Source organism: Lynx rufus, unplaced genomic scaffold (genome assembly GCF_022079265.1).
Source record: "Lynx rufus isolate CCGP_SWC_20201006 ecotype Redwood Valley unplaced genomic scaffold, mLynRuf1.p SCAF_3, whole genome shotgun sequence".
NCBI classification, from domain to species: domain Eukaryota; kingdom Metazoa; phylum Chordata; class Mammalia; order Carnivora; family Felidae; genus Lynx; species Lynx rufus.
The window spans coordinates 4100248-4112395 of record NW_025814845.1 but is presented as its reverse complement, the minus strand read 5'-3'; the positions used below and the strand labels follow the sequence as shown (position 1 = coordinate 4112395).

General features: G+C 46.1%; 1 protein-coding gene across 1 annotated transcript in view; it reads left to right on the top strand.

Annotated features, from left to right (window-relative positions):
* Positions 1 to 12148, top strand: part of CLNK (cytokine dependent hematopoietic cell linker) — a 123476-nt gene that overhangs the window by 47395 nt on the left and 63933 nt on the right. Inside the window, exon 8 of the mRNA XM_047091333.1 lies at positions 8817 to 8851. Coding sequence (XP_046947289.1) covers positions 8817 to 8851 — 35 coding nt within the window. The remainder of the gene's footprint in view (positions 1 to 8816; positions 8852 to 12148) is intronic.

Here is a 12148-nt window from a genome sequence, read left to right as displayed (position 1 = left end):
GCTGTGTAGCCTGGGATGAAGCACAGATCCCTCTGGGTCCGAGTCCCTTCATCTGTAAAATGGGTAAAAGTCAGCCTAAATGTCAGTGTTGTGACCACTCAGTAGGGCTCATTCAACGAAACTCTGTGTGATGGGTTCCCCCCAAATTATGTGTTGAGCGGATGGAGCGATCAGAAACCACATTTTATGGCTTCTTTTGCATCTGTTTTCAGAGCCTAGTTCTAGGTATCAGGCACTGAATAGAATCCCATTAAAATTTGAGTAAAAGTATGTAGTCTTCATTTCAGAACATTATTATTTCAGGGGGAGTCCAGTAGAACTTCCCTAGAGAGTTAGTGGCTAGAAATGACTGCAGTGAGACAGAAAAAAAAAAAAAAAGGTGAGAAATAGACCAGAAGTGTGCAAAGAAGGGATAGAATCATAGGGAGTGATGTAATCCTCAAATGAACTCAAAGATTCATAATGGTGCATGTTGGAGCATGTAACCAGCACTCAGCACGTCCCAAATAGCAGTGAGGAGAAGTAGAGAAAAGCAAAATCAAAAGTACAAGTATGAATATAAATAAGAAACAAGCACCCAGCTCTAATCCCTCTTACAGAAAATGCTTTCATTAAGCTTCCTAGTCATTTGCTAAGAAAGATTGTGTTCTCTTGAGGTAGATGCTTCCAAAATCTCCTGGCGTCTTTGATCTCAAATACACCTCCCTCCACCTGCTTGCTACCTCTCATCCCTTCCCACCGTCCGCTTAGAGTCCTGGGGGTACTCCAGATACTTCTGGATACTTCCGGGAGATTGCCTGGAAATGAAGTTGCCAATCTGAGGCAGTGGCTGGTGAGTTATAAACCATGTGACCCATACCCCTCTCTCGTCACCCCCCTCTCCACATTCATCAAGGTAGAGAAAATTTACAGATGGGTATTGCATTTCATTAACAACATTCTAGACACATAATCACGGGGGGGGGGGACAAAAACAAATCAAAATCCCAAGAGAGCTGATTGAGATAAAGCTGCCCAGGCCTGCCCGTGCACACTGGAATCTATATCCTGCCAAAAATATTAGCAGCAAATCATACCACCCCAGCCTATGCATGCTTATGAACCACAGCCAAGTATCTATTAAAATATAACACCACTGACATAATCAAGGATTTACATGATTCACAGAACAGTCGCTCATCACAGGGATATTTATAACATTTCTAGATATTTTTAAGTTGTGTGCATTTTTTTGCCATGAGATCCATACGAGGGACATCCATAGGAGAGAATACCACGTAGCCATTAAAAAGATGCCATTGAAGCATATTTACCAACATGTTATGTTTATAGCATGCTGTTGTATGATGGAGAAGACGAGAAAACAGTGTGCCCATATCTACATAGACTATATTGTGTGTGCATGTGTGTGTGAGAGAGATTTAGCTATACTCAAATGTTTACAGTAGTTGTCTTGGTATGGGGACATTAGAGTAATTTTTATTCCCTTCTTTTTTGCTTATCCGTATCTTATTATTTTTCTCCAGTAGCATATATTGTTGTACGCTAAAAATACTCTATTTAAAAAAAAATACACCAGACCTGGAAAAGACAGACGCATAACCCAACTTGGACAATCTGTTAACACCAATACCTTCTGTCAAGCTGACATATAGAGAAGAGGGCCATGGTTTTCCATAAAATAAAGTCAGGAGTTTCTCTCCTTCCACTGATTAAAGAATGAAATTAAAGATAGCCCTATTTGAAAAGTGGTGCTTCTCTCTTAAGGCACCATACACATTAAAACCCTGGTAAAGACATGGATTGGCTGTGTCCATTAAATGGATGAGAGATTTCATTTTGTCCAGGAGCACTTGTTTTGGTTTTGTGGGCTTTTTTTGTTTGTTTCCTAAGGAAAGCAGTCTTGAAAGTTGGTTTTTCCCACTTAAAAAAAAAAAAAATTAATAAGGATTTTAGAAGCAGGCGGAGGGAAGGCAGGTATGGTATATGTGAGCATCCACTGCCCCCTGCTGGCCTCATCTAGACATTGCAATATTGGTATTAATTTAGCAGAGGCTCGTTGTCCAAGAGGCTGGGAAAATGGGTGGACAGAACCAATGTGAAAAGTTGACAGTTGAACTGCTGGGAAAAGGTGTTCCCCTAGTTCTCTAAGCACAAGCCAGGATTTCAAGTCATCCACGATTGCTAAACCCAAGGGATCACAGTTGTCTTTAAAATGTATCGTGTGTCGGGATCACAGTAGTCAAAAATGCATATTCTCAAGCCCACTCCCAGGTGTACGTTTTTGCAGGTCTATAGTGAGACTGAGGAGTCCCTACCCTTCACAAAATAACTTCAACTCATGTAGTGCTAGGATGGTCTTTTGAGAATCACTGATTGAAGCGAAAGAAAGAAAGAAAGAAAGAAAGAAAGAAAGAAAGAAAGAAAGAAAAGAAAAAAAAAGAAAGAAAGAAAAGAAAAGAAAAGAGAAAAAGGAAAGGAAAAGGAAATGATTAAGACTGACCCCACCAAGAAGCTGCTTTCGATTCTCTGGACAACAGCTGTCTCGGAATATTTTATTTGAATTTCTGGAGATCACCTGAGAAATGGGATGGGCAACAGCTGCCTTGCCTATCACCATCCATCCATCCAACCAATACTGTAACCATTACAATAACCAGCTTTGAGCACAGTTGTTTTTTTTTTTTTTAAAGAAAATGAAAATGAAAGGTCCTGGGGACTCAGCTTATCTCAGATACTAATACTGTGCTCTACAGATGGGGAAATCAAGAATTAGAGAAAGGAAGTGAACTTCCAAGGGCCATCTATGGAGAACAATAAGCCTATTCTCCAAATTCTCAATAAATGCTTCCATGTAGCTATTTCTGTGAGTTTGGGCCATTTGTGACCAAGAATACTCTTCAGATCAGGCGACTATCATTCTAAAATGTCCAGAAGAGCTACGTGACTGAGCTGGTAGATATGTGGGAGACAGATATGACATATGTTATATGTACATGGGTGCATATAATCTATATCCATCTCTGTTTCTGTCTGTCTCTTTCTCTCTTCCCCTTCCTATGTCCTTCCTTTCCTCCCTCCTCCTTCTCTTCTTCCCAAGCCTAAGTCATGTAGCCAAAGCTCATTGGACATCCTAATCCTTTCCTCAGAGACAGTGAGAAAAAGGCAAGGAAGCTCATCCCTGCCTCTCTCTACAGCTGTGGATCGATGCTGAACTGAAGATGTTCTCAAGTTTGGAACTAGCCAGGGGAAAGTGTGTCCTATTCCCCACTATATTGAGATGAAGGTTGATGGATGCCCTCTGTCCCCAGAAACCTTGTGGTTCCTAAAAGATACACACTGAGGAAGGCAGCACAGGTAGAGGAAAGACCCCTGAAGCCAGAAGTCTGGAGCCCAGAATTTGAATACTGGTTCTCTGACATCCATGAGACCTAGCCTTCAGGTGCTGACAATACTCACAGGATAAATTAGGTAAACTGAGAGCAAGAGAAGCTATATCCCCCTGGAACAAATCAGCAGAGTAGAACTCCGATTCATCACAATGCACTTGTTCGTGCTGTGCCAAGCAGCGTTCTCATCTTTAAAATGAGGATGTCAGCCAGCCATGGTCACCGAATCCCCGAGCCTCACAGCTGGACGGGGCGCCCGCTTGAAGGGCTGTTGGCAAGAACCGACAGAGCCGTGTCGATGGAATGGAATGTTGAAAAAAGGCACTGTTTTGTTTAAAAATGAGAACTCAGTAGTGATCAAGTTCCTAACATGGATCTGAAAACAGAGTACTCACGATCTCTCGACTGGGCAGAAACGATTTGGTCATGAAGTTGAACTTGAAACGCGGAACACAGCGGTTCATTGGGGGAGACTGTGGCCAAGGGGATTATTTTGTTAAGCTTCTCAACAGCTCTTTGGGGCAGACACTACAATTCTCATTCTACAAGCTGATATTAGTTAACTGAGGCTTGCAGGCTTGCCCGAGGTCATGTGGCCAGAAACAGGCACGGCCAGGGTTTGAACCCAGAATTTCTTCCATGAATTATGTGTTCATGCCTTTGATCAGAAGCTCTGCTACATTTTTGGTGAATTCCAAAGCTGACCTCCACAAGGAGATAAAACAGTAAAGGCAGAAAGACACATTAGGAAGAAATCACGGGGGCTTAAACGTGACATGATTGTCTAATTCTTACATAAGTCAAGTGCAGAGGTAAGCAGTCCAAGGCTGTTTAGCCTCAGAGGTGCTGCTCCCTCCCTTGTATTGGCCTCGATCCCAATGCCTAAAATAGTGACAGCTATGCTCCAGGCAGCAGGAGAGAGGAAGGGAAGAAAAAGAAAAAAATAAAGAGTTGACAACAATTTCTGTTCGGAAAGTTTCCTGGAAATTGTGAGTTTATTTTCCAGCTTCTCTGTTTACCAAAACTTGGACTCACAGGCATGCGTAACCGCGGGGAAGGTCAGGGTGTACGGCAAGAACTTGCTCTAGGTGCCCACGTACCCACCTGACCATCGGGGCTCCCAGGACGGACAGGGAAAAGCGGACGTGGGGAAACACAGCCGGGTTGTTGAGGAGTTCCTAGCGACGGGTCGTTGGGACCCACTGGCCTGTCCCTTTGCCCCACGTACTTACGAGCAAGCCCAGCTGGCAGCCCCTAGGGTCAGAGCCAACACTGACCCTCACCATCACTCTCCCTGCCCCGCCCCCCCCACCCTCTGAAATCTTGTGACTGAAATGAAAACAGAATCTGACTCTGCTTGAGGGAACTCGCCTGGTTTGGGGCTGCCACCATCTGAAAAGCCTGCTGACTTCACTTCCCAGAGAAACAGAAAGTTCCTAAGCACTGAAAGCTTCCTACTTTTACTTCTCTTCTCCCACCAGACGAGCAGATTCTCTTTATGGGACCTGCTGGGAATTGTTTCAGGTGGTTTCCTTCGAATGCGACCCTCCCATAGAGCCCGCCCTTGGGGACACAGCCAGCCGCCCTTCCCAGTAGAGGCACTAAATTGTACAAGCCTGGGGCCCCCAGCGGCTTCCGTTCAAGGAAGCGTTTACGCGTGCAAATGGTCCAAGCTTCTCTCTAAGTATATCTGACCCACGTGGCCCATCTCCTATCAGAAGGCAGTCAGAGTTTCTAACAGCGGGTTGCAGACCTCGGTGTGTGTAGATGTCATCATAGACACTGGTGCAGAAAGTAACTGGTGTGCACTGAGGCTCACGTTTTGCTTTCTTTCCTTTTTTTTTTTCTTTAAAGCACCCAAGAGGCAAGTGGTCAGGGGACCTTAACCTGATGGCCACTGGCCATACACCTGTATCATACTTCTGTAGTCACGAGAAGAGGTGTCCACGCTGACAACCCAAGGCTGGCGTAACTGCCTCCGTGAGTCGGGAGGGCCCCTGAGCCTTACACCTTCACGTCCCTTCTAAAAATAACTCGAAGGGAGCATTGTCTTTTGTAAAAAGATGCTGTTTCCTTGAGAGGAACGCAGAAGTCGGTCGTTCTCCGGAGCCATTTCGTGTCAGTGGGTGATGAACGGCCCTCCACGGACACTTGAGTATAGCTCTTCCAGGATGATGATGGGGAAAGCTGCTGGGCAAACTTCCTTCATCTTCTAAGAAAATGGCTCTCTCTGAGGAACCAGCCTCTCCTTCAGCTCCAGGAAGACTCAAAGACCTGGAAGGGTTTGGTGTGCCTCTTTGTTGGGGGTCCGGGGCCAGCAGGAGGGAGTGTCCAACTCAAGCTCACTCAGCCAGGGAGGAGGTCAGGTTCTATTCGCAGTTTACCACAGGTTCTCCATTCTGGAGGGTGTCCACCTTACCACACTCTGTGTTTCACAGCCGACTATGCAGTCGCTGTGCCCTTGCCATATCCTGGGTTCCAGGAGTGATCAAAGGCCTGAAATCTCCGCGCTGCCTTGGGGGAGGCAGGCACCCACCGTCTGTAACTATCTAACATATTTATTGGCTTGCTTTGTTCCTACATGCTATGCAGAGACCAAAAAAGAGTGTATGAATCAGGAGGGGCTAACATCTATAATGCATCAACTACAAATGTTAGTAGTGTAATAAAATGAAGGTTTATGTCCTGTTCACATCACAATCCAATGTGGATTGAAGGAAGCCTTTTCCCCAAACGCTCATTCGGGATTCGCTCTCCTTTAACCCTTTAACCAGTGGCCTCCATTATCCCTGAAGGCCTTGGGGTCTTCTGTCTCTAGCCAGGCCCCGGGGCAAGAACAAGACATCAGGAGGGTCAAGAGAAGGAGAGGGTCGAGTGTGTCATCCTGGAGTGAAGCGCATGCCCCCACCTGTTCCAGCGGCCACAGCACCATGCCACAGCCACCCAGTGCAAGGGACAGTGGGAAGTGTGTCCCAGCCGAGGGCCCACAGGAAGAGGAAGCATCCTCACAACCATGCAAGGAAGGGGTTTGAGGTACTGAGGACCGGGGCTGGAGAGATGCTCCTTAACTTTCACCTCATATTGGTGGTCAGGGTGTGTCCCCCCAGGAAGATGACATTTAAGATCTGATCTGATGGATGGAAAGGACCCAGACACAGGCAGAGCCGAGGAAAGAATGTTCTGGACTGAGGCACAGTGCATGCTGATCTCTGAGGTTAAAAGAAGCTTGGCATACTGGAGAAACTTGGAAAGAAGGTGATGTGGCCCATTTCAGAGGTGAGGGAGAAACTGGAAAGAGATACAGTTAGAGAGGGGGCAAGAACCGGGCTACGCTGGGGGCTGGGGGCCACGGCAGGGAATCTGGACCGCGTCTCGTGGGCCATGAGTGACGTGAACTGATTTACAGTTTTAAGACTATGCTTTTTTTTAATAATTGCATTTCCAAAACTGCGTCGTTAGCAACACAGGTAGGTAGGTACTGCAGCAGATAAAAACGATTCCTTCCCTAAGAAGGGCCGAGGACATCACAACAAAGAAGTAATCAAATGCTGCCAAGTGTCACGGCAAGGAACACAGGAAATAAGTGCTCTGACAATTCAGTGATATTAAAGTAGCCCCGCGTGGCCCGAGAGGCAAGCCCCAGGAGGATCTCAAAGGGCACTGAGCATTATGGAAGGCGGGGGCAGAGGAGGTGGGGACCCCAGGTGGAATCGACACCAGCAAAGACTCAGAAGTGGCATGAAACATATTTGGGGGATCCAGGAGAGTCTGGGGCTGCAGGCTCGCGAAAGGAGAGACCGATCCTACGGCTCTCTGTGGGGATGTCGCTATAATGGCCGTGTTCAATGAGGCCAATTTCCTATAAGGAAGTGACATCGAGCTCTGAATCAGACAGTAGAATCAGACTAGATCACATGGGCCGGCGGAGATCCCCCAAAGTTTGGTGCTCACTTGCTCCTTCCAGGCCAACTGGCTTCTATGGATGACCTTATTAATTTAACTCAATTCATGAGAGAGTACAGATGGCTCTGTGGGGCTGGAAATGCTGTGCGTTTCTTCACCAGCGCTCTCAGCGTGGGTATGATTGTGCTGGGAGAGGAAGGCATCATCCGTGCCTTAGGACAGTGGTAGCTGTGAGCCACACCACCAGGCTGGGCTGGGGCTGGCAGCAGGTGCAGTCAGATCCCTGCACCTCCTTCCTCATTATCTCAAGGAGATTAGCTCTGGCTGGGTACCACCTCCCCGATGCACCGGTCCTGAGCAAATTCCAGAGGGCTGTGTTTTCACTGAGCCAAACTTTCCTTAATTTACACATTTCGCTCTACACAAGGCCTGGGCATGCTGACACAAATTCCCAGCTATTAATTGCATTATTTTGGTATGGAAAGAGAATTCAGGGTGAAAGGGCAAAAGGCTAAGAGCACGACGAAGGCCAGGCCAAGATGCAGAAACACACATCAGACCGCGGTCCTCGACGTGCCTTGGACCCAGGCCAGACATTTGCCCTGAGATTCTTAACAGGAGGAAGGGACGAATGACCTCTTATGGAATTGGTGTTTTCCATTAAATCACAGCGAACCAGTTGCTGAGAAGCACGCAGCTCCTGGGACCCACTAGAAACTTCTCACATGTGGGCTAATCAAGAGGATGTGATAAGAACATTTTCTGCTTACCGTGTTCCTCGGTGCAGACCAACAGCGGGACGCTATAATGCAATTTAGGAAAATTAACTCTAGAGGAAGCAAAATAATCCCGCAGATCGTGTGAGCTGCTCTTCGTGGCTCTGTGTCATCTGAGCGCAGAGTTTAAAGCAGAGTATGGATTGTGCGCTACGTGACCTTCAGGCAGGCCTTGCATAAAACAACCCCAGCGAGGGGCGTGAGCGTTGAGAAATCTCACATGAACAATCCTCATTCAGCAAATGCCTGTCAAGAACTCATCTGTTCAGTGTTGGGCTCTGTGCCTGGAGCTGGGGACAGACGAGGGAGTAGACCTGTCCCCTGCCCTCGAAATATCTCCGGTCTGTTCAAGGAGATGGACGGATGGCAGGTTACAGCAAAGGCAGTGTGCGTGCCAGAGGGTGTAGAGGGGGGAGTAGGCGTCTTCATCGGCCCAGATGCTGCAGAGACGTGACCTGGCGTATCTGACGGGGGGCGGGGGTGGAGGGGAGGAGTCCTTCTAACCTAATGCTGACCTGCGGTAGAAGGAGCGAGCCTTCCCAGTTTGGATTTGATTGTCTAGCCTCCTTTCTCATCGCCCCTGCTTTGCAAGAACAGCAGATGGAATGAGAAGTACGTAATACACTTTGTGTTTTAGGCAAGCGCCATCAAGAGGAATTAACGGGAACGAGCCCAAGATTTCTGGAGAAACACAAGGGCCGCTCTTTTCTGTGTTTTGCAGTAATGTTGGCTCTCCTTTTGTTGGCAGGCCAGTACCTGAATACTGAGGAGCCTCCTCCCTGTGTAAGTAGCCACCTCCCCTACCTACTTGTTGGTCTTTGAAACTTACAAAGCGAGTGGCTTTTTTTCAACCAAGGGACTTGGCGAATTTAAAAACAACAACATGGGGCGCCTGGGGGGCTCGGTCGGTTGAGCTTCCGACTTGAGCTCAGGTCGTGTTCTCACAGTTCCTGGGTTCAAGCCCCACGTCAGGCTCTGTGCGGACAGCTCAGAGCCTGGAGCCTGCTTCAGATTCTGTGTCTCCCTCTCTCTCTGCCCTTCTCCTGCTCTCTCTCTCTCTCTCTCTGTCTCAGAAATAAATAAACATAAAAAAAAGTTTTAATGGAAACCCTGGAATCGTTCTAAATATTCAATAGGAAAAAAAAAACATTGAATATATTATGACATATTCATATTATGAAGCCATTAAGAATATTTACAAAGCAGTTTCATAATGGAATAAAATTTCAAATTTATAACGTGAACTCAGCTATCTAAAGTTATAAATAATTTTATTGTTCAATTGTATATAATTTATTTTTTAATTTTTTTTAATGTTTATTTTTGAGAAACAGAGAGAGACAGAGAGTGAGTGGGGGAGGGGCGGAGAGCGAGGGAGACACAGAATCCAAAGCAGGCTCCAGGCTCTGAGCTGTCCGCACAGAGCCCAATGCAGGGCTTGAATTCACAGACCGTGAGATCATGACCTGTGCCAAAGTGGGACGCTCAACTGACTGAGCCACCCAGGCACCCCAAACTGTATATAATTTAAATAGTTCTAACTAACATATCTAGAGATAGATATGTTATATCTGTAGATAGGATATAGGGACTAGGTAGAGATAGATGAGAGACAGAAAGAGAGAGAATCTGCCTGTAAAATCTTTGGTTCTTTATTGTTTGAAATACTTTTTTAAGAATCAAATTGAAGCTATGGATGGTCACCCCAGGACACACACACACACACACAATATCAATCAATCAATCACAAAATATTTTATAAAGTAGGAGGTTTATGGACAGAAAACAGGAGTTTTTAGTAAAGATCCCTTGTGATTGGCAGTAGATAGATAGTAGACAGATTAATGGATAAATAGATGTAACTCATTATATTTAAAATAAAATTCTAAGGCGCCTGGATGGCTCACTCAGTTAAGCATCTAACTCTCGATTTAGACTCAGGTCATGATCCCATGGCCAGGGGGACCAAGCCCAGAGTCAGGCTCCCCACTAAGCATGGAGCCTACTTGGAATTCTCTCTCTCCCTCTCTCTCTCTGCTCCCCTCTCCTGCTTGCACACATGCTCTCTCTCTCTCAAAATAAAATAAACATTTAAAAATAAATAAAATTAAATTAAAATAAAATAAAATAATAAAATAAGATAAAATAAAATAAAATAAAATAAAATAAAATAAAATAAAATAAAATTCTGCCTCTTTCTCATTCCGGAAAGAGATAAACCAAAATATTTATATTTGGTTCTGGGAGCAAGATTCTCCGGGTCTGGCATGGATGGTTCCTGTCCCTCCTGGTGTCCCTCTGTGCCCTGTCCCACAAAGTCTAGCAAGGCAACTAGATTAAAGATGGGCCCTGTCTCAGATTCTTCCAGCAGGTCCAAGATTTCCCAAAGAGACTGCGCTCTGTGAGGTCTTGGTGGTTGCCATAACAGTATGTAAATGATGCCTTTGTAACAAATGTCCAGCGGTCAAATCCCTAAAGAGGTTGCTTCAGTTCAGAACTCACCTCTGTATTCACTTCCCGGGGAGAATATCTCAGCCACCTCCCCACTCCCCCACCCCCACCCCTACTTAGCCAGGTCACTTGTGACATGCCCTTGGGTTCCCCTCCTCCCAGCTTTGCTTTGCCCTGGGTGCTCTGCTCTACTGAAACGCATTACATCATCTAGAGGAAGGGGATCTACCATGTCCTGAGCTCCTGTCATGGGCAGGTGTCAAAGTAGAATCTTTATATACTTTTTACCCAATTAATCTCTGACTACAATCAAATAAAGTAGGTTTAGCCTACTCGTAAATCTCCAATTTACAGATTGAGCATGCGAGTCAGGGGGGTTAAGTAACCTCCCCCGGTCATAAAGTGAGCCCACAGTTTAGATCTAGAAGTGGGTGGCTCCATCCTGGGTCCATGCTGTCCCTGGGCAGACCAGTCCTCCCTGGTTTCCCCATCCAAGAATTCCCAGTCTAAGCCCTGCTTGCTTCCAGAGACCAGACCAAGGAGGCGGGGTTTCATAGCTGTAATGCCTGGTTGCTAGGGGCACAGTATCAATACAACCGTGCAAACGTCCCCACTCGAACTAAGCTCAGTGACTTCACCTCTTTCCTTTGGGTCACCAAGCTCTCCACTTCTATCCTGTTCCTGCTCCCAGGTCACTGTGCTGGTCCCTGGTCTCTTGCACCTGAGCTCCTTGAATGTTATAACTTCATAATTTGCCCGAGTCCTCAGTTCTTGCAGGACTCAAGCCTCACTCTCCTTCTAGGAGCGCGCAGGTGGGAATCAAGGGCAGCACGCTGTGTCTTCAGGGAGCTCACCTCCTTCTTTACTCCGTCCTGGGGAGAACACGGACTTTCTAAATTGCATTCTGCACCCTCGCATCAAATAAGCAGTTTCAAAGTAGAGCCCCAAAAGCCTTCCAGACAAGGGCCTGGTGAGTCCCCACGGCACTGCTGCTTGGCCGAAAATCGGGCCCATCGTGGACATTGTCTTTACTTTTACCAAACTGCTTTGATAGAGCAATGATGGCAGAAGTCATACACTTGGAGGCTTGGGGCTGGTAAGCAACCAGAGAACTGGAATAATAAGAGATGGAATTCAAAATGCAAGCCTCTAGGGGCGCCTGAGTGGCTCAGTCTGTTGGCCATCGACTTCGGCTCAGGTCATGATCTTGAGGTTGTGAGTTCAAGCCCCGCGTCAGGCCCTGTGCTGACAGCTCAGAGCCTGGAGCCTGCTTCGGATTCTGTGTCTCCTTGTCTCTCCACTCCTTCCCTGTTTGCTCTCTCTCTCTCTCTCTCAAAAATAAGTAAACATTTAAAAAATCTTAAAAATATGTATAAATAAATAAAATGCAAGCTTCTAATTCCATGTCCGTCCACTATAATAAAACCACCCCCTGGATTGTTGTACTTATATAACAAAACAAAGTACATAAAGTGCCTAGCACATATACAGCCCTCAACGAATGTTAGAGAGGCTTTAAGAGGAGAACTGGTGGCCTTGCTTTATCTCTGAATTTCTTCAATTGCCATTATTATATGGCAGTCACAGAAATATTTATAACTACTATTTATTTTTCTTAATTTTTAATGT